The sequence below is a fragment of the Ixodes scapularis genome, unplaced genomic scaffold, assembly GCF_016920785.2.
Source record: "Ixodes scapularis isolate PalLabHiFi unplaced genomic scaffold, ASM1692078v2 PGA_scaffold3__209_contigs__length_174095766, whole genome shotgun sequence".
Lineage (NCBI taxonomy): Eukaryota > Metazoa > Arthropoda > Arachnida > Ixodida > Ixodidae > Ixodes > Ixodes scapularis.
The window spans coordinates 130,254,335-130,281,490 of record NW_024609868.1 but is presented as its reverse complement, the minus strand read 5'-3'; the positions used below and the strand labels follow the sequence as shown (position 1 = coordinate 130,281,490).

The following is a 27,156-nucleotide window of genomic DNA, read 5'->3' as shown; positions in this document are numbered from 1 at the left end:
ATGTATCCCCGTTTTGTCACTCGACCGCAGAAAGGGCGTCGCATCGTGCACACCAAGACCATCCAGCGGTCCGTGACGCGCAAGCGAACGCTGACACGTCCGGACGGTAGCCAGGAAGTCGTCGAGGAGGAGGTGGTCTCCCCGCGCAGCCGGGAAATGTTGCCCAAGGATCGGCCCCTGAGCGATGCCGAATTCCAGAGGGACTCGCTTAACTGGCACAACTACTACCGCTCCCTCCACGGAGTGCCGCCTCTACAGCTCTCGGCAGAGGCAAGGATTACGCTCACGCCACAAACCCTGGCGCTCATTCGGGTGTTTCGTTTAGTTAACGCTACCTGTAACGCTGAAGTATTATACGAACCTAGGTGCATAAACAATGTGTTTAGACACGACGATAACGCTCCCAAACGTTGAAAGTTAATGAAAATTGACAAAACAATAGCTCTAACGCTGTTCTGTCGGACGTACACACATGTTCTTTGCGATTGTTTTGGCTGTACATAATATAGCCCTAGTCGAGGTACGGACTGACTCGCGCTCTCTACGTGGCTTGCGCGTGATGGTATCGCACTATTGACTGGAGATCATTATTCCTAGATCCACTAAACACGACACGCTTCGGGCATTCATACTCCGTTCTTCTATTGTCACGTGGGCGACGCTATTTTGTTACCTAATCCGCTTGGTGGCAAAAATGCGCAGGATCGCGACGTATTCACCGGGCGGGATTGGCTTAATCACTGTTAGCAAACGCGCAAAAAAGCGACGACCGCCGTGACGGCGCACTTTTCGTGCTGCTCGATTGGCCCCTTCAGATCACAGCGTTAGTTGCAGTCGGACTTAATGTGAAACGGAGCTCTTACTTTTTTCTACGCCTTTCCACGCCTCTCGCCCCCTTCATAATCTAGGACCGTGGTCCATGTGCCAGTGAAATCCTTTTTTTTACGTGTCTGAACGAGCAAAAGTTTCGATAAGTCAAAGCAAAACCAGTAACAGTACGTGCGCAGCTACGACGCGCGGTTCTCAAGCCTGGCCACGCTAAATAAAATAAGATGTCACTAAAAAAAAACAAAAAAAACGCCTTTTTTGGTTTTCGAAAAGAGTGGCTAAGAAGGCTAAACAAAGCCAGAAAGAGCGGCAGGAAAAATTGCCTTTTTCGGTTTGTTTCCCGATTTGCTTCATAATTTATATCCACCCTATTGCACTTTAGCATGAAGAGGCTAAGAATACAGTGCACGAGGCATAGTAGGGCGTTCCGAAGTGTTCCGTACTCTGGAATTTCCCTGAGCATTTCCTCCGTAGCGGTCTATCCGTTGGTGTCGGGACCCCCGCAACGCTTTGCGGCGGCCGTATCTATACACGTTTTGCTCGGTATATTTTGGTGGTTATAAGTGTTATCGTGACGACATGTTTCAAGGACAACTGTGCTTTAAGTTATCAGGACAATCACTAAAAGAAAAAAGAGCAGCTATTTTTGATATGCCATCACTTGAAATAAAATACGTTTTTCGAAAAGAGTTTTCATTTTTTTTAAACAAAATGTGACAACTTTTTATAATTCAATTTAGGAGCGCAACACTCACAACCAGAAAGCTGCCAAACGAATCTAACCCACCATGTGGTGGTCTATTATGCTACAGCTTGATTTTGCCTGGCGTAAGTGATCAATTCCGCATTAACACCAATCGACACTATCAGAAAAAAGCTTCCACCGTCGGGCGACTGTTAGCGTTCGCTGCTTTCGCAAACAAAATAAAACTGGATAGAAATTGCACACGATAACTCATCTCTATCCAAAGTTTTCAGGTATCTGGCATGGTTGCTTCTTCTTGACAGATGCGAGTTGTTACGACGCGTCAGGCATGGTCTTTCTGTAGATAGTTTCTTCTTTATGTCCAGACCTCTCCCCGCAGTTCATATGTACCATGTCGCACAGGCTGTCAACCAGAATGAAAGGACTTTTAGGAAAACATCGCTCCCAAATAAAGTCTTTTTAGTTACTTTTACTTTAATGCCGATTAAACGTTATGCACTAGCCTGAGCATTACCAAGCTCAGTCTCTCATCGACACATATGATGCTGTTCCACGGTGCTACACCGAGCCAATGGTCGCTCGAATTTTCGCGTTTTTAACCACTGAACTAGATGCTACCTTCTTTCCAAGTTCGTTGAGACGTCCGAGCAGCCAGAGTGCTCTAGCATACTCTATTTCACCCTATGATGTACAGCAGGAAAGGCTACAAGCGCGAATTCCTTGCCCTAGCGAACATATCGGTGGCACAAGCTCTCGTCCATTAGGGGCAACTGCCAACCTTCAGCTCGTGCTTCTAGCCTTCGCTGCGGTACAACACAAGGTGAAATGGAGTATAGTGGTATCGTTTTTTTTTGTTTTTTGTTTCTTGTTTTTTTTTTTTTGTTCCCGCGGCCGCAGTGGTTCTACCTAGCGGCACTAAATAAGATACGCTTCAGAGTAACGACACTTGCCCACATTGTGTCTTAAAATCATGGTTGCCCGTTATCTAAAACTTTATCTGAAATCACAAAAAAAAAACGCTTTTCCATTTTCCACAAATGTTTAAACAGGTGCCGACAAAGCAAATAAATATCACCTGAGCTTCAGAACACCGAATCTAATGCTGAGGAACTCGCACTTTTGAATCATGACGATCGGCGGTTGCGTCTGCTCTGCACAATCACCAAGATGGCGGCACCCTCAACAATGTCGGGGAACAGAGAGCGGATACTCTGAGTGCAGCTCATTTATGGCGAATTCGGGTGGTCAGTCGCCGGCGAGAACGAGCAGACGGAACCGGCAACCAGAAACGCGCCGGCGGCACACCATGTGACCCTCACCACCCGAACACGAAACGCCAGACGGTGGCAGTTTATTTCGCCTCTTGCCCCTCTTGCCTGCGCGACACCGCTAGCGAGAGCCTGTCACCGCCGTCACCGCCGTCACTCATGTCCCAACGACTTGGATTGACTTTCGTAGCGGCTGCTAAAGTTACTTCAGATCAGTTTCGTTCTTTCATTCATTTTTTTTTCTCACTGACCTTCTCTCCCATTTCTGAAGTGACGACACCGGATACAGTCTGGCGCCTACTCGCCCGGCCGTTCAGAGCTCGGGCGGAAAAAGCGCCGGAAAGTTGCCGATGCTTGCCGGAGAACCACCACCCGAACGGTGCGCGCCGGCCGGAAACTGACCACGCGAACACTATTGCCGGTTTTCCGGCAAAATAAGTTGCCGACGATTGACCACCCGAATTCGCCATTTGTGACACTAGTACCACCACTCGAAAGCACTAAAGCGTTCGCGAAAACTACGAAACAGACGACAAAGCGATTCTAAAGCAATAATACAAATTTAACTGCTTTTCTGCGCTTGTTGACAAACTAAGGCATCACAAACAACACAATCTTATGAAGTACAGATATGCAGGAGATCCCAAGCTGACCCCGGTGCGTTCCAAACGATGATGCACGATGAGATACGCGCACCACGAAGTTCAGAAAGTTTAAGTTCAGCTTGTCCTTGTATATCAGCTTGAGCAACTAAAAGTTATATACTTTCTTATCCTTTAATAGAGGGTGTACTATCGCAATATTCAGCTTCACCTGCCAATTTTTGTTTTTAATATTTAACGTACGTACTCTAAAAGAAAAAAAAATCCCAAGTTCACTTTCGCATAGAACACAACGACCTCGGCGAACAATGCACCAACTCAACTCTTTGGCGTCACGGCACTGCGGTGGCGCTGCTGTCGGCACTGCGCATGCGCACAAGCTTCACTTCGCAGGAATCTGGTTTCTCCGTACGCGCACGGCCCACACCTGGCGCAAGCAAACGCCGACTTGTTTCGGAGCAGTGTGTCGGTCTAGAGACCAACACGCGGCCCTGACGTCACGCAGACGCTTCACCTCACGCGAATCTGGTCTCTGCGCACGCGCGGTGCCGACAGCTGATGTGGGCAAACGCGAGCTCGTTTGTGAACAGCTTGTCGGTCTTTAAGAATATCCCAGATCTGAGAATACTATTAGATATCTAAACGAACGCGATTTGCGCAGGAACAATGAGGAGTAAAGCACCATGTTCATTGTACTGTTCCGTGATTCCTTTGGAGTTATTATTTTCTTCTTTCCATTTCAGTTGTCTGCATTTGGCCGTTTTTGTTTCGGGGGTCTCCTTAGGAGTACACTCGAAAAAAAAAAGGGAGGAGAAATGGAGGAAAAAGCGATGTTCCTCCCTGTTGCCTACGGAAGGGAAGAAATCGCACCCGTTCCTCCATTTTACCGATTTAGATGCAGCGCCACCTGGTGACGCTTGAAAAAGGGACGAAAATTCCTCCCCCATGTCCGCGGCGGCAGCGGCGGTCAAACCGCCGCTGCCGCCGCGAACATGTTTAATGGCGGTGACGGCAACTTGAGGGATTGGTTACATTCACCTAGAGCAATCCCACTACTGCCCATGCGCGGTGCTAGGAGAGAAAAAGCGGAGCTGCGGGGGCTAGCAAAGGTACACTAGTTTAAAAAAAAAAAAAAAGAAAGCGAGGCGTGTAGCGCGGCGTGCGTCTCGCAAGAACCACGCCGTATGTGCCCGCTTCAAGATCGCGCTTATTCATTGTGGATGAAAGCTTGTAGCTGCGATAAGTACAGGTGGCGACTTATCTCTGGCATGGCAAGTACAACCGCTTTCGTCGCATTCCTTGCTACATGACAAGCAGACATAGTGACCCAGGAGCGAGGGAACAAAAAAAGGACGGACAGACTCGAAACTATCTATCCTTAACCGGCTCGCCTGCCTATTTGCTTTAACTTCAGTAAGAAGTAGGGCGCACAAGAAATAATCGTCGTAAGCGTGGAATCCTTTTTTCGCTTGATCGCGTAGTTGCTAAGATCACTACTCTATTGGAGTCGACACGTCTATACGTTCCTAGCCCCGTCACCTCCGCGAGAAACATATACTCTTGAAATAAAGCGTACGTACCATACAGCGAGAGGTAATCCGTGCGGCGTTTATTTCAGTTCTGTGTAAAACAGAGCGGCATATCCAGTCGATACGAACGAGCACTGTGTTGTGGCGAGCGACTTCGTCCAACACACGCTGTAGTCAACGTCGGGATCACGACCGGCTTGCGGGAACACGCGATTTTTTTTTTTTTTCAAAAACCTGAGCCTTTTACAAGAAATGACACTGAAATGACGATTCGGCGAAGGAACGAAGCAACAGGTCCGGGAGACAAGGTCAACTATTCATTCGGGAAGAGTCCACTGGGAAGAAAGGGTAGTAGAGTGATTTCAGATAAGATCGACCAAAGGGTGGCTGGTCGACATTTTTAAATCAACTGATGTTTTTATATGACATTGTCTAGTGTCTGGTATAAACGAATCCACACTTAGTTTTGACCAGAAAAAAAATTTGGAGACAAGAAAAATCGTAAGGCAGGGAGAGGTGGACAGTTGCAATAACGCGCACTGATGGAGGGGGCAAGTTTGAAAGTGAATAATTAAAACAATAAAATTAGGAGAATTTTAAAACTTTTTACAAACAGCTATGGGTACAACTTGCTTGTAATATAAAGTAATAATATTTATTAAAAATTTATTTAGTTTTCTAAAAATTGCCAACCATGCCTGCTCGAACGACAAATGGCAAACTTTGGAAATCTGTATCTCATGAAATAATTTAATCATTATTACATAACTTGCAGACATTATTTTACTAATATATGGCTATTATTGAAAAAATAAATAAGGTATCTGAGTGACACAATGGTTACAATATATTTAGGCAAACATGGGAAAAAAATCAAACAAAAAAAAATTCCAATGCGAATAGAAAAAAAACACCACCGTCGATTTTTTTAAAATTTGGGTACCCTGTTATACTCTATTTCGGCATTCATTTCTATTAAAAACATGTTGCATCATTTCACTGTGAAAGAGGAAACAACTCCCCAAAGTAGGGTCCTTTTTCAAAGCCTACACTTAGCAGTGTCCTATACAAGAAGTGACTCTGAGTTCCAGTTTCATGAAACTTGCACAAATCTTTTATATACATTTATTCAGATGAGGTCATTGATAAAAAGAGCGATCGGTCACACAGTAAAAGGGAGGAGAAACTATATACAGCATTTTACATAAGCGTACAAAGTGGTATCATATTAGAGACTAATGATTTGAGAAAAGGTGATGCAGTGTGAAGTTGTACCTTCCTGTATATTTTACATCTAGAGTAAAATAAATAACTTTACTTCCACACACAAAAACAAAGATATAATAGTAAGATATTTAGGTTGGCTGTGTATTTACGATTACAAACAATTTCAGGTGACGGATGCCATAGTGCCTAACTGGAGCAGCTTCGATGCTCTCGGTGTATGAATGAATCGTGGCAAGCCGATATATTTTATCCTGCTCGAGGATAACATTTTGGGATTTTTTTTATAGTGATCAGGTAAAAATTATTTGTAACCACCAACAAAAACAGTAGGTTAAATACCCCGTGAAGAAAAATGTGATAAATAAGATGTCCCTGCATTCAAAATGAGCAGTCCTTGGGAAATCAAATTCGGCACTTTACGCTAAGGTTTTCCTCGCTGTACCCATTTAATAAAGTTGCTTCCAAGCAGATCCGACTGTCCGTGCTACATATACGTCACAGGTCCCTTCCGTTGATGACTTGCTGAGCCGCCACGCGTGCCAAGACTGAATGCCAGGGAAGGCGCGCACCGTCAGCCACTCTTCTTTTTTTTTGTTCACGATACCGAACAACCTCATTTTCGTCCAGATATACAAGATGCACGCCTTTCAGTTTCTTTGATAGAACGCTCACCATTGTCCTGGCCGTCTGAATTGCGCTTACTGAACGTTCTCTCAGGTTGTTCAGCGTGGCCTGGTGCTTCACGAGTCCGCCAACTCCGTCACATGCATTTTTCCCATGTCCAGATGCAGAAAATAACCACTGGGCTTGTGGGCAATCGTCCTTTGCAAATTGGTGAAGCTGGTAGCGATTCTTGAAATGACTGGCGGCGCCGTCACTTACGTACGTCACGTACGAGTATACCGCAACGTTGTCTTCAACCCACTCCTTCACTTTTTCTAGAGCCAAGCAAGCGTGAGCGGCGTCGTGACACAGGTCCTCACTGATGATGGAAAAGCTGTTTGTAGATTTTCTTGTCGTCACTACACATGTAAATATCGAAACTTGTTTTTTTTTCCAGTGATATGCTTGCACTTCGTCAGGAAGCACGATGGTCCAGTTTTCAGCAAAGTCAAAATGAAAGACAATGCTCCCGCGTTGCATGCACTGTTTTTCATCGTAGATCGCTTTACCTTGCGTTTGCCGGATATGGTTGTGAAGTACCCAACTTCCAACCGTCACTTGGATGACTTTTAGGAAAGTCTCAGGTTCCAAAGTTTTTTTCACAAGGTCGCCGTACTCCCATGTTGCAAGCACAATCTCTTCATCATCCGGGATATCAAGTTCCTGGAGTGTAAGAAACTGGGCTTTTGGGCAGTGATCACAGTCTCCTTGAAGGCACAGTTCTGTTGCTGGGTCGCACAGAAATGCCGAGTTCATTTCACCAGTGTTGAATGTTGAGCCTGTAACGTTCTCTAGAGCGGCAATACAAAGATAATAATTGGCGCAGCGCACACAAACGCACACTTCCTGGTGTGGAATACATTGGACCCATCTAGGGCGCAACGAATAAAATTTCGTTAGCCCAACGCCGGAATCGGGATGCTTGTCTTTGTATATACAAAAGGCCTCTCGTATTGAGCGTGTCATGAAGCGCTTTGGCACGAACGTTTTCTCTCCGTTGAGCATGACAGAGATGACGTCCTTCCGGTTGGGACTTTGGCGCGAACATTGTAGCTCGTCTTTCGTGAAGTACTCTAGGGCAGCAGACAGGTTCTCAGGGCTCACCTTGCACCTCGTGTAAGGATCCGGCTCATACCACACGCCATGCTTTTCCTTGAGTTTTCGGGATTTACTGATGAGGTACATTGAGGCCTGTGGAATCATCTTTTGAACCTCATTCTTCGTCAGTGTTGACGGCAGGAGTGTAAGCAGTTGACAACGTTCCCGGAGAGAGGTGGCGGTTTCAAAGGCCTGCCGAAAGTTGTCCACCCACTCAGTGCATGTGGAGCATGTTGGTTCGGACGACCCCGATGGTGCGTCCCTGTCGTACGCAATACGTAGCCTTGAGCGTATATTCTTGACAGCAACCTGCTCCAGTTCTGTCTGCTTTCTCTTGACATAGGCTGGCCTGTCTCGACTTCTTACGACGCTTGGTTGTCTCAGCGGCGACACATCTGTAGGTAGTATTTATTTATTTATTTATTTATTTGATACCCACAGAGCCTTTCGGCATTACAGTGGGGGGGTTATACACAAAAAATCAAGTATGAAGTCACAGGTACTACATTGGAAACATTCATAAAAAGACAACCAATCGAACAAAAAGGATTTCGCGATCATGAAACAACAAAGTCACAACTATCGCGACACACGGAGCAGATTGCAACAAGTTTTACAAAAACATTATTAGAATCATGCTATGAACCTTTTCAATCGAATGACGTGACTGTTTCTAGGGCAGCATAAAAAGCATCATTGTCTATAACAGACGCTATGGTTGAAGGCAACCGATTCCATTGGGAAATCGTTTTAGGGAAAAAAGAGCTACTGTATGCTACAGTCTTGCATCTAAGCTCACGCACTTTGTGGGCATGATCCACACGAGCAGATACATAATGTGGTGAAGAAATATAGGTTTCGCATGGAATACCAGATTGTGAATGATATATGCTATGGAAAAGCTTTAAACGAAGCCTTGCTCGACGGTGCTCGAGTGTGTCCCATTTTAATGTTTGTCTTGCACGCGTCGCGCTAAAATCACCACCCCGTTTTGGTTTTCCTAACACATACCGAGCGGCTAGGTTTTGCACTTTCTCTATTTTCTCTTTGTCGGTGTTTGTCGGAGGGTCCCATACCGTGCAGGCATATTCTAGTATGGAGCGCACATTAGTTTTATACAAGAGTTCTCGGATGTCATGCGGAAACTGTCTAGTGTTGCGCTTTATGAACCCTAAAGATCTGCTAGCTTTTGCAATAGTGAAATCCACATGTCGATGCCAACTCAGCGAGGTTGTGAAGTAGACGCCTAAATACTTATATTCAGACACTGTTTGTAAAATAATATTGTTGACTACATAACGAAAATTAGTTTTAACTTGCTTTCTCGAAAACGTCATGGACACAGTTTTATCTAGATTCAGTTTCATCCCCCATTTTTCGCACCAGGTGTATATTGCATCTAAATCATTCTGTACTATCTGATTATCACTTTCACAGGTTATTTTTTTATACAGTACGCAATCATCGGCAAACATTCTCATACACGACGTAACGTTTTCATTAATATCATTTATATAAATTAAGAAAAGTAAAGGTTCTAAGACTGATCCCTGTGGCACCCCTGATGTCACATCAGCGATTGTCGATGCTGCACCACTAACTACGACGTACTGACGCCTTTCACGGAGATACTCAGCAATCCAGGAAATAACTTTAGGGTTAATATTAAAATTCCATAATTTTTGCACCAATAATGTATGGGGAACCAAGTCGAATGCTTTCCGAAAGTCTATAAAGACACAGTCTACAGTTGCACGGTTGTCCAGTGCTTGTGCAATATCGTGGGTGAATTCTGTTAACTGTGTCACGCACGACAGCCCTTTCCGGAAGCCGTGTTGGAATGGGTTAAACAAAGAATGACCATCAATGTGCTTTAGAATAGACGTATATAAAATATGTTCCAGAATTTTGCAACAAACGGAAGTTAAAGAAATAGGACGGTAATTTGAAATAACATTACGAGCACCTGATTTGTGAGCGGGAACAACAGACGCTATTTTCCAGTCATTAGAAAGAGCGCAATCATGCAAGGACTTCTCAAAAATCGCTTTCAAATATGGAGTAATCGAACGTGCACAGGATTTTAGCAGGGCATTTGGTAAGCCATCCGGGCCTGCAGCCTTTGAAACACTTGATCGCTCCAGTAAAATGTTTATCCCATGTGAATCAAACAATATGTCTTCCATGGGCGCTACTCCACCCCAAACAGGCCTTTCAGTTCGGACATTATCTGCCACAGGTAACGAAAATACGGAGCTGAAATAACTGTTGAAACATTCCGCTTTATCAATAGGTTTGTTAATGATATTGTCACTATCTAGAAGAGTAGGAACCGATACGTTATCTTTTTTTTATTTTTCTTAATGTACTTCCAAAGTTCTTTCGGATTTTCTTTAACTTTACCCTGAAATGATTCAAAGTAAACACATTTCGCTTCGGCTATTTTAGTTTTTAATTCGCTGGATATTGCTTTCAAGTTGTTGAGATTTACAGCAATCGGGTTTTTCTTAAATGCACGATAAATTCTTTGTTTTCGCTGTGTCAACCTTTGAAGTTGTTTTGTAAACCAAGGCTTGCTTTTATTTCGTCTGGTAGTTAGGATCCAAGTAGGGACAAAGCGCTCTTGAAGTTCTAGTATCTTCCTCTTAAAAAATATCCAAAGGTCGCTTACAGTACAAGATTCAGCAAGTGTTTCAAAAACTATAAAGTACGAGTCTAGCGCGTTGCAAATCTCCGCTGTGTTGGCTTTCGCATAATTGTAAATACGTCTAGTACTGCTGTTGTCAATTTTTATGTGCCCTAGATTCATTTCACAAACAACAATGTCATGATCGCTAATACCTGGTATTACTAGGGTAGATTGTAACAGGTCTGGTTCATTTGTGAGAAAAAGATCTAGAACGTGGTTTCCTCGAGTTGGCTGCAACACAGTCTGAGTGAGTGCAAACAAATTCATAAAATTAGACATAACTGCAGCGTGCCCTCTAGTTGCGCCAGAAAAAGCGCCTTGTTGGTTCCAGTCAAAATTAGGGAGATTGAAATCACCACCTATTACAATACAATCAGTTTTTATTGCTTCAGTCATGGTTGTGAATTCTGATAATACCTCAACTGAACTTGCTGGTGGCCGGTAGAAAGAACATACTGATAAGGTTTTTTCATTACAAAGTCTCAATTGGCACCACACCGCCTCGCACGAGCTTTCAACTTCTATTCTGCTTGAAGGAATAATTTGGTCGACCAAGATAAACACACCGCCGCCGTGACAATTTCTGTCTTTTCGATAACACGTAAAATGCTCGGGAAATACCTCGCTATCAGCTATATCCTCGTCCAGCCAGGATTCCGTCCCGATAACAACCGACGGTTTAACAGTTTGTATCAGGCTATTGAAATCTTCAATTTTGTTTTTGATGCTCCGGCAGTTAATTACAACAAAGGAAGCAGTTTTGGGCGAGCCAGTGCTCGGTCACTTGAACTGGACTACTTGACTTGTATCATCGTCGAAAACATATTTAACATCATTTAGATACAGAACATCATGCCTGAGTTTAACTCGTGTATCGTCAGTTTTGCGTGATTTGGCAAATTCCCAGAGATGCCGTCGTTTTCTGCGCACTACGTCAGAGAAATCCTCCGATACACTGATACGAGTTCCCTTCAAGTGTTTCGCATTTCCTAGGATAGTTTGCTTTTCTTTGAACGACGCGAAGTTAGCAATTATAGGTCGAGTTTTATCCGCCTGGAATTTGCCAATCCTGTGTGCTCTTTCGATTGTTGTAGGCTTTACGCCAAGTTTTGTCTCGCATATTTCCCGAACCAATGTTTCAGATACAGACCATGTTTCTTGCGCATTTGTATCCGCAACACCGTAAAACACTAGGTTGCATCGCCTACTACGGTTTTCAAGATCGTCAACCTTTGACATGAGCGAATGTGTGATACGCTGCTGGTTTTCGCAGCTCTTTCTACACTCATTCACTACTGACTCCAAGTTTGTCAGCGTTGCAACCTGTGCTTCCAACGATGAGAGCCGTTTTTTTACATCTTCCAAAACCACATTTTGCGTTACTTGATTGGCCTCAATGCCTTGAAGTTGGGCCTTAATTGCTTCTTGTCCATCAAAAATCATCTGTAAAGTTGGCCCGGGACCGGGGTTTAGCTCAACGTCCCCGCACAGCAAGAGCAGTAACAAGTAAAACGAAAGCCGTCGCAACAAAAGAAAACGCCTTCGCACACGCGACATTCGAATCGAGTGCTTTTTGACACTGTTGTAAAGATTTTGGGGTGGAACCGGCAAAGCATATACAGCAAACTGTGCGCCAGGCACTAATCTACTAACCTGCGTAAGCAGTAGGAATTTCGTGAACGGCACCGTCATCGTCGCGCCGGTTCCACGCCCCAACAGCAGACTGGGAGAGTCCGCCTTTTGTAGAGTGTAGACAACCGCGTTGCCACTCCAGTGTTCGTAGAGCGGCAAGTCACATCGGCCGAAATCAGTTGACGCCCTCGTCAGGTTCAGGGAATCGCTATAATCTTGCCCTCCGTCGATCCACCGTGATGTCGCGAGGGATCCTTGGACGATGTTGTTGTCGATGTAGGACTGGTGTTGAGGAACACTGGAAATGACCTGCGTAAGCAGTAGGAATTTCGTGAACGGCACCGTCATCGTCGCGCCGGTTCCACGCCCCAACAGCAGACTGGGAGAGTCCGCCTTTTGTAGAGTGTAGACAACCGCGTTGCCACTCCAGTGTTCGTAGAGCGGCAAGTCACATCGGCCGAAATCAGTTGACGCCCTCGTCAGGTTCAGGGAATCGCTATAATCTTGCCCTCCGTCGATCCACCGTGATGTCGCGAGGGATCCTTGGACGATGTTGTTGTCGATGTAGGACTGGTGTTGAGGAACACTGGAAATGACCTGCGTAAGCAGTAGGAATTTCGTGAACGGCACCGTCATCGTCGCGCCGGTTCCACGCCCCAACAGCAGACTGGGAGAGTCCGCCTTTTGTAGAGTGTAGACAACCGCGTTGCCACTCCAGTGTTCGTAGAGCGGCAAGTCACATCGGCCGAAATCAGTTGACGCCCTCGTCAGGTTCAGGGAATCGCTATAATCTTGCCCTCCGTCGATCCACCGTGATGTCGCGAGGGATCCTTGGACGATGTTGTTGTCGATGTAGGACTGGTGTTGAGGAACACTGGAAATGACCTGCGTAAGCAGTAGGAATTTCGTGAACGGCACCGTCATCGTCGCGCCGGTTCCACGCCCCAACAGCAGACTGGGAGAGTCCGCCTTTTGTAGAGTGTAGACAACCGCGTTGCCACTCCAGTGTTCGTAGAGCCGCAAGTCACATCGGCCGAAATCAGTTGACGCCCTCGTCAGGTTCAGGGAATCGCTATAATCTTGCCCTCCGTCGATCCACCGTGATGTCGCGAGGGATCCTTGGACGATGTTGTTGTCGATGTGGGACTGGTGTTGAGGAACACTGGAAATGACCTGCGTAAGCAGTAGGAATTTCGTGAACGGCACCGTCATCGTCGCGCCGGTTCCACGCCCATGCTGCGATTTAGATCTTCAATTGCTTCTTCAGCTGGCACAAATATGTCAGGGCACTGCTCTGAGCTTCGCATCGAGATCTCCTTAGTGATGTGCATGAAGCAATGGTAGCACAGGTAGTCCGTCGCACTCACTTTGGTGGAACAGTCAGGCGGAAGAATTTGCTTCAACGAGTTTAGGTCCAACTCGCCAACACTTCGAAAATTCCGCTGCTTTGGTATAGTCTTTTTGTGTTTGCAAAAGTAATCTGCACAAAACACTCGTTCGGAGCTCCAGGACGTCATCATAATGTATACATAAATAATAGAAATTAAACCCCAACTGATGGCATATAATTTCCAAGTGAAAGAACTACTGGGTGCACAAGTGACAAGTCCGAGGCTGAGGAGCTCACTCACTGCAAACGTACATTTGAAAAGAGAGGTCACAACTGAGGCTGTCGGCAAAGCTTGATCCACGTCAAAGGAAGAAAGAGGGAAAGTCTCCAGACAAAAAATTGTGGTCAGCGGCCTTCGAAAAAGACTTTCCGGAATCGCACTGTCGTCCCTCCATGCACTGATATGAAAGCACCCGAGCTTCTACCACGTGGTTCATGACACAGCCTGAGCCATGTCGGCGACCGGTTCGCGAGGGGTTGGCGGTGGGGTTACGTTGATGGTCACTCGGATTAGCCCTTGCTGTACTGAGCTACCGCCTGCAGTGCCTTATCGCCGGCTGGTGTCAACAACGAGAACACACACACCCTGTCTACACCAAAACTACAAGCGTTCACCGCACACGCGTCGCCGCCGCTTTTAAGCTTTTGTGAAATTGCTTTCTTTTGCCGCGGAGAACCGCCTTATCTTAACTACGCGCCTGCAATTCTTCCAGGCGGGCGTACACAATATCAAGCGTTTCGAGAAATGCCCGTGGAGCGTGGAGTAGAACTATGGGAAAATTCGGAGCCCGCGATGTCGATATCGTCGCCGTTGTGTTAGTACGCCGTCGCGTACTGCAGTCCCCCGTTGGGGGAGGGGGGGGGGGCGGTCTTACTACGATAACATGGCGACAGCGTTTACACTCTATGTATTTACGCGGGGCTCGAGTATTTGGGGATAATGCTGCCGGTTGGTGTGCCCCTTTGTGCCTGATATTATCGCCCGTGACGCCAGCGAGTGAGATGGCGACAGGCATGACTGCTCAGTAAACAGGCGTCGGCGGCCATGTTTTGCTGGTTGAAGCGAACCCCCTTGTCCTTGACAGCAAGCGGGGAAATGCGAAAAAAAGATTGTATCGGCCGTTTTGCCAGAACTAGCGACGAGTGTCGTCTGCGGTTTCCGGCAACTATTTTGCCATAATCGTGAGCTTAGCGAGGAAATGATTTTTGCTAGCCACAGAACACTACCACGCAGAAAGGGAATGCTTGAACATGTTTTTGTTCTGGATATATATCAGGGATATATATGAGAGAGAGAGAGAGAGAGAGAGATGAAGGTAGAGCGGAAGAGGGAATAGCATATAGTGTCGCAGGAGAATAAAGTAAACAAAGTTCCTAGTGGCCGATGGCTGCATGATCTTTTCTCGGATCACTAGTCCGTAATATGATACCTCCTTGTACACAGTAGTTTCTTCTTAATTTAAGTGTGTGAACGATTTCTTTAGCTATCATTGGCCTCATCTGAATGAAAATATATAAAAGATGTGTGTTGGTTTCATGAAACTGGAACTCAGAGTCAGTTCTTGTATAAAACACTGCTAAGTGTAGGCTTTGAAAAAGGGCCCTAGTTTGGGGAGTTGTATCTTCTTTCTCAATAAAATGATGCAACATGTTTTTTATGGAAATGAATGCCGAAATAGAGTATAACAGGATACCTAAATTTTAAAAAAATCGAGGGTGGTGTTTTTTTTTTATTCGCATCGGAATTTTTCTTTGTTTGATTTTTTTTCCATGTTTGACTAAATATATCCTAACTATTGTATCACACAGATACCTTAGTTATTTTTTAAATATTAGCTATATATTAGTAGAATAATATCTGCAAATTATATCATAATGATTAAATTATTTCATGAGATACAGACCTCCAAAGTTTGCCATTTGTCGTTCGAGCAGGCATGTTTGTCAATTTGTAGAAAAATAAATAAATTTTAAATAAATATAATTACTTTATATTACAAGCAAGCTATACCCATAGTTTGCGCCTAAAACGTATTAGAGTTCTCCTAATGTTATCGCTTTAGTTATTCACTCTCAAACGGGCCCCCTCCATCAGTGCGCGTTAATGCAACTGTCCACCACCTCATGCCTTACGATTTTTCCTGTCCCCAAGTAATTTTTCTAGTCAAAACTAAGTTTGGATTCGTTCATACCAGACACTATAGTCGGTTACAAGTCAAGAAGGTAGGAGAGGCTCCTCCCACAAGTGTGGTGCGCCCGTTTCAAATCTCTCCGCAGTCGAAAGAAGAGTTCACTGGAAACGCTCCTTGTTCCGCTTCAATGGATTCCCACTTGTCTCCGATCCCACTTTTTAAGAAAGCGACCTTTGTATTCATCGGAGAGGGAACCGAGCCCCTGAAAGCAGCCTTTGTATCCATCGGGGGGGAAGCTAATCCCCGAAAGTCGTATTTGTTTCCGTCGGTGGGGGAAAACTCTAATCTCCCTCTCGTGGCTTCCACAATGCTAAGTCAAAGTCGAAAGATAAAGCAAATATGTACAGAAAGGCAAGACCCTCCTCGCGCGTTGTCCGCGACGTCACGGAAACGGTGGGACGCTATTGGATGCAAAGGTGGCGGAGGGATATCTGATTCCCTTTGAGGGGCATTTGCCGCTACCTTCTTAACCTGTAACTGACTATAGACAATAACATATAAAAACATCAGTTGATTTGAAAATGTCGACTAGCCATCCTTTGGTCGATCTTATCTGAAATCACCCAGTACAGACATTCCATTCTCGTTGCGGGGCGGAGGGGGGGAGGGAGGCCGGATCCGCGGTCTTGGAGGAACGGATGATTCACCACAGCGAACGGTTCACCGCCGCTTTTTTAGTTTGTGCGGCATCTCCTGTTACTGTGTGCTACATATCAAATAACGCACTCGCAACAAAAGAAAAAAAGTAAAGTGAAGAAATAATTCCGTCGCACTTTTGTTTTCTTGTATGCGGCCGACTTAATCCCTTATCGCGCGGTTTCTCTCGTGTCGCGAAACGCGCGCTGGCGGGCTGTAGTACACGACCAAGCCGACACGGCGTCAAGAACGTGGATCTCAAGTCTAACCATCACAAATGTACTGAACGTACATTTTAAAGGAAGCAAGAATGAACATAAGCTTACTCGATAATAAATTATCGTTCTATTTAGATAGCGACATGAATAGAATATTACTAACAATTGCTGTACAACCTTTTATTTTAGCTTTAGTGTCCGAAATAGTTGCATTGTGTTAGCTCTCCTAACGCTAAATTCTGCAACGGGTTGCAAACGTTCTCTAAAACATAAAAACACGGCTCCGCTACGGTATATAGCAGAGGCCATACCCATAACGGATTGCTTATAGAGTTACGGAAGTGACTGAACGATCTAAAACTCTCAACACGGGCTTTTTAACTTTCTGACTTGGGCAACGAGATGTTTTCAAGCGGTTGCGATAACAAAGTCATGGTTCGTGGGTCCTTATCGCTCAGGGCACTTACTTTTTATGGGAAAAACGCTCCAGGTTAGAAAATTAAAACAATATTAAATTTCTCCAATACGGGTGACAAAGCATGACCCAAGATATGTCCTCTGCTCTTGCAAAGAGTCTTGTTTAAACCAGTAATACTTTTTTTTAAAAAAATTCATTGAAATTCTTGTGCAACAATTAAAATTAATTATTCCCCCGCCAAAACCTAAAATAGATTACACTGGCTGAACACTCCAATCAAGCAATACCTCGGTGGTAAATTTCAGCACCGGTGTACTTCATTTCAACACTGCGTTGCCAAAATGATTCTTCGAACTTATTAAAAAAATAATCATTAAATTTTAGTTAATTAGCCTAATGATCTACATTTGCTTTGATCAGGGTGTTGAATCAAGAGATGGGGGCCATTCCAAGAGACAATTGAAATAATGTATGAAGTACGAGTAATATTTGCTCCCTCTCTCCGTCTTTATGCGACAAATGATGGCAGTCACCGGCCAAATCGGATTCAAAAATAAGACTGCCATATATAGAGAGAGTGCGAACATTGCGTACTTAGAGAGGGGTGGGGGTGCGGTGTCGCTGCGTTTTTGCTGTTGGGGTGCTTACTTCTGTTTCGTGTATTCCGTGTGTTCAGTGTCGTATGTGTATTTACCATGTAGCGGTCAAGGGTAGCGGTTTTCGGGTTTGTGACATTGGAAAACAAATTGGCACTTCACCGGAAATTTCTTTTTCTCTTTTGAGCGCCATCTGGTGGAAGCTATATGAATTACACGAGGGGAGAAAGTTTCCTCCATTGGGCGAAAAACGGTGGCAATTTTCCTCCCTCCTTAGGGGAGGAACGTTTTGTCCACGAGCAAATATAGGTGGCAACTTTCCTCCCTTCCTAGGGGAGGAAATTTCCTCCCGTTTTGTAGGAGGACATTTCCTCCCTTTGTAGAGCAATATATGATACACGCGAGTTCCTCCTTTAAGGGAGGAAGTACTACTCCCTTTTGTTTTAGAGTGTAGACTAGGGTTACGTTCCTTTCAAGTTCTGGTTTTGTCCTTTGATCATTTTGTTGAATACATAAACCCGGGAGTGGCGAACCCCGAGCAACTACGCTACATAGTCAATAAGATTGCGAGACGAAAACAACTCTAAAGAGACAATCACGAAGAAAGGTTCGTGAAGATATCACCTGAATAGGAGCGATATTGTTATTGTTTTGAAGGTTCATCTTCGTTCATATCTCATTCCCGATGCCAAATGTTTTTTGTTTTGTTTTTTTCGTTTTTGCGTTCTAATAGTGTATAACTTATGAAAGATTGTTATGTATAGATGCACATCCCCGTTCATATTTTATGCACTCAATTCTAATGTGATTTGTTAATCTTTTTTGTGTTAGAACGCATAACTTTCTTAGAACGTTCAAAATGTTCTCGCTGCTGCCCATATAACGCAATCCAGGACTCCGTCAAGATACTGTTAGCAGCTTCTCGGTCTTGAAAGCCCTCGTTAGTATACCGAAAGAACGAACATATTTGAGTTTAAATTTTAAAATATTATGCCACGTTCTTCGTTCCTTAAATAATCATTTACTGCACCGTTACGGAGGCTCCTCCTAAACCACTCCGAACGCGGAATTATAAGCGGCAACTCTTCTGAAATCACGGTCATAATGTCCGAGGTATCGGTATCTCCGACATTGCAGCTACTTCGTACAATATGCCTAATCGTCAAGTACGTTATACAGCGGAGGATCGTTGCATTCATTTATTCGTGTTTCCCCAAGGGTGCCCCGGAGTTCGGTATCACCTAAGAGAGGGGGGGGGGGGGGGGGGGGGGGCAGCTGTATAGAGTAGGCATACAGTGAGGATGACAATCTTCAAGCGGGTAAAAATGCATAGACTAACATTTTACATAGTGGCACTCGGAGAAACAATACCTAGGAAAACATTTGAAAGCAATACACGCATTAATAAAATATCACCTCGCGAATTATTTAAAAGAAACTAGTACTATATACTCCGCTTCAATTTAAGTACGACCGAAGCGGACGCTGCGATCCAATCAACTCAATCAAGCAGCGCCAAATGTACATCATTACGGCGATCGTTTTCTTTACGGGTTTGCTCTCACCCGCTAAACCGATCACAAACAGAAGCAAAAAAATTCGAAAGGACACTTAAGATTGCTTACGCGTAAGAATGCAAAAGCTTTCCTACACGTAGCGCATTCCTACAAGCAGCGGGCACGTCTTCCTTTTTCACACTGCGCCCCGGCGGTGACATCGCGCTCCCTCACTGCGCAGGCGCAGCCCCTCCCCCCCCCCTCGGCTCCACGGCTTCAGTGACCATGCATTTGCGTTGCTGCACTTTTCTTTATGTTATATTTTTTTTCTGAAGCGCGTCCGTTTTGACCTTGAGTGGCCCCGGCGGCTTCCGTGACGACGCATCTAATATGACGCGTCGAAATTAAGGGAACTTTATCCGTTGTTTCGCTGCTACAGACTACAGGTTCCACTCCATGGGACTGGAATTTAGGTGCCGTTTTTGGCGGCTTCAAAAGCTGATAACGCCAGTTCGCTTCATGGGACGGTTAATGCGCACTAAAAAACGCGGGATCGCGGCGCATTTATTGTGCGTGATTAATTTAATCACTGGTAGCAAACGCACGCAAAAGCGACGAAGGTCGTGACGACGCACTTTCGGCTCGCTTCATTGGTTTTGTCTGATCGTAGCGTGGGCTGCGGTCCGACCTGAGGTGACACGGAGTATGCGGATAGCAAGTTCGTCTGCTTCTTTTGCAGGGGTTGGGGTGACGTCAGTACGCCGAGCTCTGATTGGCTCTGATTGAAGAACAGGGGGTAGACCTCAAGGTAGCTTGCTTTGAGGTCTATACCCACTATCCTTCAGTCAGAGCCACTTAGAGTTCGGCGTACTGACGTCACCCCAACACCCGCAAAAGAAGCAGACGGAACATGCGCTCCGCAAAGGACTCAGTGCGGAAAGCGTCGCAACTGTCGGAGAACTTGTCAAATTAGGATCATCCTAACCGAGACCGCAACCTCGTTGCAGTTGAATGCGATGGCCAAGGCGTGGGCGACCAAATTGGCGACAGAAGACCGCTTCGAGCACAGTCCCGGCACCGACCACGGCGAGAACATCTACGTCAAGTGGTCCAGCGACACGAAACACCAGATAACGGGTCAGCTAGCCTACAATATAGCATATGCATATAAGCGGACTTCGGTAGAATCGCGATACTATAGCTCGTTATTTTGCTGTAACCTGTAACGCGTGAATTTGTTTTTTCGAGGTAGCTGTAACGATACCTTAATTAAAGGGAAGCTGAAATTTCTTTAAAAAAATTAGACGCTGACTGCAGCCTGGTTTTATTTGGTGAGTGTGAATATCACGTTCGTTTTCCCCAAAGATGCAACTAAACGCGAGAAAACACGAAAAACCTCCGACCAGTCGTGTCGTCATAAGATGATCTTTCGGCCTCCAAGCGCGTGTGGCTCGCGGGCCGCGCGCGCAATCTGAAGCTTGCCGGGTGTGTTCCTCCGCACTGGCACCAGTCGTGACGTCTTTTTCTGTCCATTTTTTTACAAAATAACGAAAGCGCGCGTGCATAGCTCTGATGGGCGCTAAAGATCCGCGAGAACAAAAAATTCCAAAAACCAAATTTTAAAAAAGAAATGCAATTTGAGATCTCGGACGCCAAACGAAGATGATTTAGGTGTGTTTTCTCAAATACGCAACCGCTCTTTTAAAACAGCATGTGTTTTATCGGTCGATTTTTGTTCAGTTTAGTACCGTTTGACTGTAAACAGCCAGCCTTAATGGTTAGCGCGGGTAAACAAAGCGTTGCGAGGTGTTTAATGACAGAGCGGCAACAAAGGCCATAGTGTTTACGGCAATAAGAAACTATATAAAATGACTTCAAATTCCCGACAGGATTTGAACTTATTTCCTCGAGAACTTGGGAAATACGTAAAAATAAATTAAAAAAAGATAATGTATCTATTCCGTCTCTCGTGAAAGATGACGTTGTAATCAATGACGCTTCTCAAAAAGAAGAATGTTTTAACTCTTACTTCACTTTTGTGTTTTTTAGGGTCTTACAAATACGACCACCGCCAGCTGTATTCTGGATGAAATAGATTGTTAAATAGTGCCGCCCGCAGAGCCGAGAAAGCAACGCTTGGTCACGGTCTTCTAGAAGATTCCCGGTCATTCTCGCACCAGACGTAACTTTCCCTCTCGTCATCTTGTAAACCCTGAGATGGGGAACGATAAAAAAACGGACGAACACAACAAAATCTCAACGCAGCTGCGTTGAGATTTTGTTGTGTTCGTCCGTTTTTTTATCGTTCCCCATCTCAGGGTTTACAAGATGACGATTGATTACCAGCTCGCCTGCACTCTCTCACTGCTTACATTTCCCTCTCCTTTGTTATTCTCGACAGTGCCACTTCATCCTCGCCCCGAGCGCGCGACGGTCGAGCCTTCTTTGCCGAACTTTCGAGATAGTGACGCACGGTAGATAAGCAGCTACCCGCGACCTTGTCGAGTCAGTCTCGCTAGCGCTCTGTAGTGCCGCCGAACCGCCGCCCGCTTTTCTGCTGCCTCGACGCTCTTTTGTTACTTATTGTTGGTTGGCACAAGTTCGCCCATTAAACGCTTTATTTTCAGGTCATTGTTCGCCTTCTCGTCACCTTAATTCGTGACAATACGCCTCGCAAGTGGGCTCATTTTCGTCTTCTGCGCATGAGAAAGGAAGTAGCGGTGACGTCAGAACGCCGAGCCCTGATTGGCTGGCGGCGACCCCCTATCCCAGCGTCGTCTGCTCCTTTGCAACGTCGTCTGCTCGCAACGTCGTATGCGGTTGTCTTACCTTTCCTGCGACTTTCGGAGCGAGCTCGACTTCGCCTTTAAGAGAGGGCAGACGAAATAACTCGAGCGGTACGTTGTTTTTGTCTAACTAGCAGACGCGCATCAAGGAGAGAAGTCAAAGGACTCACTGGCGGGGTGTCCCGGGGCGTCGAGGTTTGTTTGCTTGGAACCGAGAGGTGAGCGTGTTAGTGAGCGTGTTAAGGGGTGTCCAAACAGGACACTACAAAACGCACGACTCCGACAAATCGTGAAAAACGAAGCGGACGCTTTTATTTTTACGATTTGTCGGAGTCGTAAAAGTTTTTGCAGGAGTCGTGAAAATTTTCACGATCACGACTGCTTTCCTCGCCTCCTCCACTTTTCCCTGACGTCACACGCCACCTGTATCTGGCTCACCACGCCAACGACCTCGCGTACCGTTGTCGCCTCGGCTCGAAGGCCAAGGGGGTCCGGCTTCGGGTGGATTTGGGACATTCCTGCGTCGAAGGGTGCGTTTCGCCCGCCTCGGATCTGCTTTCTTTGTCGAGATTCACTTTCGTCGTGATGGCGTCCGACGCCGTTCCGTATTGTGAGCGGAGGCCTTGAGCGATTGACCGACAGCCAACAGAGCGTGTGAGTGGCTCTCCGGACCCACGTGATGAGCAGAGCAAGGCCACCGTGGAGGAAGCGAGGGGGTGATTTGACGGAGGGAAGTTTCCCCCCGGGAAGAATTGACGGAGGGAAATTTCCCTCCGACGGCCGGAAGCGGATCGCGGCAGAGCGCGGCACGATTTGCCGGAGTCGTGAGTTTTGTAGTATCCTGTTTGGACAGGCCTTTAGTGTCCGCAAGTTCCCTCCCAAATACTTTTTCCCTCCATTCCTGTGCGGCGAGACCCCTCACTCTTTAACGGCGTCGGCAGGTTGGTGCAGTTAACGTCGTCTGCTTTACGTCTGCTAGTCAAAGCGATGGCTGTTTTACGTTTCCTGCGTCTGTCGGAGATTCACCGCTTTTTCACCGGCGAGAGTCACCGTGGCCTCGGGAAACAAGGAGATAACAAGAGAAAGAAAATGACCTCTTAATCTAAAATTGAGGTCAGCGATCAATGTATAATACGGGAAGGGTTCACAAGGGTCGCGCGGGCATATTTCAGTCAGCACACCAGCCGATCATGGGCAGACGGTCGCCGAGTCGCGGAGTGCCTGCTAGGCCTAACTGCCAGGCTCGTTTGGTCGCGTTCGGTGAAATCGTGGCCGTTGGAGCTTTTCCCGGGTATTTGTGGATCCAGCGTTCCTGTTTGTCGTAGTCTGTTTCAAGTACTTTTTACTTTTTTCTTGCTGCTTGAAGTCGGGACGCGTCAGAAGCGCAAGTAGAAAAATAAACGTCCGTGGGTCGTCGCGACCGCGACGCTGTCGGCCATGCTGATTTGATCGCAAGAAGTGCGTAAGACAGCTTCGGAGCTGTCGTAGGATTTCGTCGTAACCTGCGCAAAGCTTACGAAAATTTCGTTTCGTGAATACGAATTTGTTCTTAAATTTTGTCTTACGCACAGTTTTGGCGTAGGATCGTTTCATGAATCTGGCCTCTGCACTTCCGAAAGTCGCAGGAAAGGTAAGACAGACGCAGACGACGTTGGGAGCAGACGACGTTGCAAAGGAGCAGACGACGCTCATATAGGAGGTCGCGATCAGCCAATCAGGGCTCGGCGTTCTGACGTCACCGCTACCCCCTGCGCAAGAAGCAGACGAGCTTGCCCTCCGCATATAAATGAGATAACAGTGTTATTAAAGTGCTTAAATGTTTCAAAGGCTGCTGGCACTGGTCGCCTGCCGACAGCATTGCTAAAATCTGAAAATAATTTTTGAAAAGTCACTGAATGATTTCTCTCTGCCAGATGATTTGAAGATAGTCTTTGTCGTATCAGTCAATAAATCTGGGCCTCGTAACAACGTCTTAAATTACCTTCCGATTTCATTGACTTCCGTTTCTCGTGAAATTCTAGAACACATCTTGTACCCGTCTATTGTTAAACACACGGATACTCGCTCATTGTTGAATCCCAAACAACATGGTTTCCGGAGTGGGTTATCCTGCGTCACGTAGTTAACCGAGTTTACTCACGATTTGTCTGAGGCAATGGATAGCCGTAAAACTGTCGAATCTGTTTTCTTGGACTTCAGTAAATCGTGTGATGTGGTAGCTCATAAGTTATAGTTAGAGAAGTTACTGCAATATAATATCAATTATCAAGTTATATTATGAATATCCGAGTACTTTCACGAAAGATATCAGTATGTTCTATGTGGAAGAAAATCAAGAATTGCACAAGTAGCATCAGAAGTCCTAAAGGGGTCGGTTTTAGGACCTATATCCTTTCTAATTTATGTAAACGATATTAATGAGACCGCCACTTTATGCATACGAATTTTCTCAGACGATTGCGAATTATATAGAGAAGTAACATGTGATAGTGACAATTTCATCACTCAAAGCGATCAAAGCGATCGGTGCGAAAAATGACAGATGAGGTTGAACCGATAAAACCGTGTGCGTGACTTCTAGAAAGCAGACAACCGCCAGTTCTTGTTTCGGTATTAACAACACTCGTTTAAAAACGGTTTCAAATTACAAGTATTTAGGTGTTTACCTCAGACCCTCGTTGAGCTGGCATCGGCATGTAGGTCTTTCAAACCTTTAGATTTCTTACGCCTGAACACTTGCACCTTTCTACAGGTTACGCGGGAACTATTATATAAAACGAACGTTATACATATATATTAGAATGTGCCTGCACTGTGTGTGTGACCGAACAACTGGTCTAGATAAGAATAAATTGTAAAAGGTACAAAACCCAGCGGCTAGGTATGTTTTAGGAAAATCTTTAAAAGATAGAAAATTTACTGCAACGCGCTCAAGACAAATGTTGAAATGGGGTACACTGGAACGGGGCCGCAAAGCAAGGCTTCGTTTAAAGTTTTTTTGCTGTAAATTTCACTCCCAGACTGGAATTCTACGTGAAACCTACATGTTTCACCCAGATTAGCTATCCGCGCGTATGGATCATATTCATAAAGTGCGTGAATATAGGTGCAAGACTGCGACTTTTTAAGAGTTCATTTTTTGTCCAAAAACAGTGAGCCAGTGTAACAAATTAAATTCTAATGTTATCTGAGTGTTATCACACGATGGCTTTTATACTGCTTTAGAAACGGTATGCTCACTTAATTGATATCAGTACGTAAAAGATAAATCCTGGGCAGAAGATTTAACACGGTAGAGTATAATTATTTTAATGTATACGTGCTGAAGACCCTGGTGTACTCAGAGCGATAGGGCTTCGTGTATCGTTTATTTGTTATCAATGTCGCGAAGTGTGATGAAGTGCGTTGAGTGACGCGAAATTTAAACGGTGCTTTGGATGCCGCGAAATGTGTCGGAATACTTTTGATCTCGCGAGGTTTTCAATATTGAAGATTATTACCTGTTAATTTATGTTATTTTAGAGCGCAGCTCTTAGGTGCCCGTTTCCGGCTTGAACGGCGTTGCCGTCGCCGTCGTCACCGTCGGCGTAACCGCGCGTTGCATTATGGGAAAATTTCCGCACGAAATTTAGCGGAAAGCTTTCTTCGATAAATTTAGCGGAAAATTTTCTACGCTAAATATAGCAGAAAAATTTACCCTTTAAGTTTAACTGAAAATTTTCCAGCTATATTTAGCAAAACAATTTCCCCGCTAAACTTAGCGAAAAAATTTCCCCGTTAAATTTGGTGGAAACATTTCCTCGTTAAATTTAGCGGAAATATTTACCTGCTAAGTTTAGCGGCAAAAAGACTCCGCTAAATTTAGCGGAAAACACTCCCGAATAAATTTAGCGGGAAAATTTTCCCGCTAATTTCAACGGAAAAAATTCCCCACTAAATTTAGCGGGAAAATTTCCCCGCTAAATTTATCGGAAAAATTTTCCCGCTAAATTTGGCGATCAATTTTTTCCGCTAAATTTAGCGGGGCCTTTTTGCCGCTAAATTTAGCGGGAAATTGTGCAAAAAGTTTTCGCTAAATGGGAGGGGAGGGAGAGGAGGGGCATACCCTCCCCTCCGTACCCTCCCCTCCTCCTCCTCAAGAGCTGGGCTCTACTTCGGCATTACAGGAAACTGTAAACGACTTTCCTTTTTTTTTTGTGTGTGTGTGTATCCCTCTCGCTGTAATGCCGAAAGGCGCTGCGGGTATTGAATAAACGAAATGAAATGAAAGTGCTTTGCCGACTTAGCTACCCAGAACTGGTGGTCGCATCAGGCAAAAACGAAACCTTTACCATGGCGCGCGAGGAAGCGGTCGCCCGCAACGCCCTTTTCTTCATTGGAACGCCTGTCACACATTCTTTGTACCATGCAGTGTTTGTCAGCATGATCAAGCTCGTATTTTGTAAAATTAACTATAAAGTAACGGCAGAAATACAAGTGATTGTCGGGAAAATGGGCCCTATTTTTCTGATGCTACAGTGGTCTTGAGCCGTGAAGTGTTTTGCCTGACAGAAGAATCCAGAAAATAAAACGGACGGACGGATAGGTATTTTTGGGGGGTATAGACGGGGGTTTCGTTAAAAAGTAGTTTTTAAAACGCAACGAAAATACAAACGTAGTTTAGCAAGACTCGATGTCAGGCTAGTTGGTTCATGGCACTGAGTGAACTTGTATAGGCGCAAACATAGGGGACGATCACGAAGGAGTGGATAAGGACAGGCGCTTGTCCTTGTCCGCTCAAATGTGTTCGTCCTTCGCGTTTGCGCATACAAGTTTCCTCAAAAATACAAACGTAGCGCTCTCGCTAAACCTAGGTGAATCAGCTTCATTTACGGGAAAATACGAATATATAAGAGTGCAAGCAGTGACTCCTGATGGAAGACCATTTGGCCATCCCCGAAGCGCAGGTCGCGAAGCGGTCGAGTCCTGGTACAGCGAGATCTCGGAGTACCACTGGGACGGTGGCGAGCCGGACATCGATATCACGGGCCACTTCACGCAACTCATCTGGAAGGAGACGACGCACCTGGGCTGCGCCCAGGCGCGGGGCGCCACGCACAAGATCCTCGTGGTGGCAAACTACTCGCCGCCCGGAAACGTCATCGGGAAGTTCGCCTCCTGCGTTCCGCCCCTGCTGAGATGA

At 45.5% G+C, this 27,156-nt stretch overlaps 1 protein-coding gene across 1 annotated transcript; it reads left to right on the top strand.

Moving 5' to 3' along the window:
- Positions 1–27,156, top strand: LOC115323082 (Golgi-associated plant pathogenesis-related protein 1-like). Its single transcript, XM_040212437.1, has 3 exons — positions 1–270; positions 20,196–20,325; positions 26,921–27,156. The coding sequence occupies exons 1-3, from the start codon at positions 1–3 to the stop codon at positions 27,154–27,156; spliced, it is 636 nt and encodes a 211-aa protein (XP_040068371.1).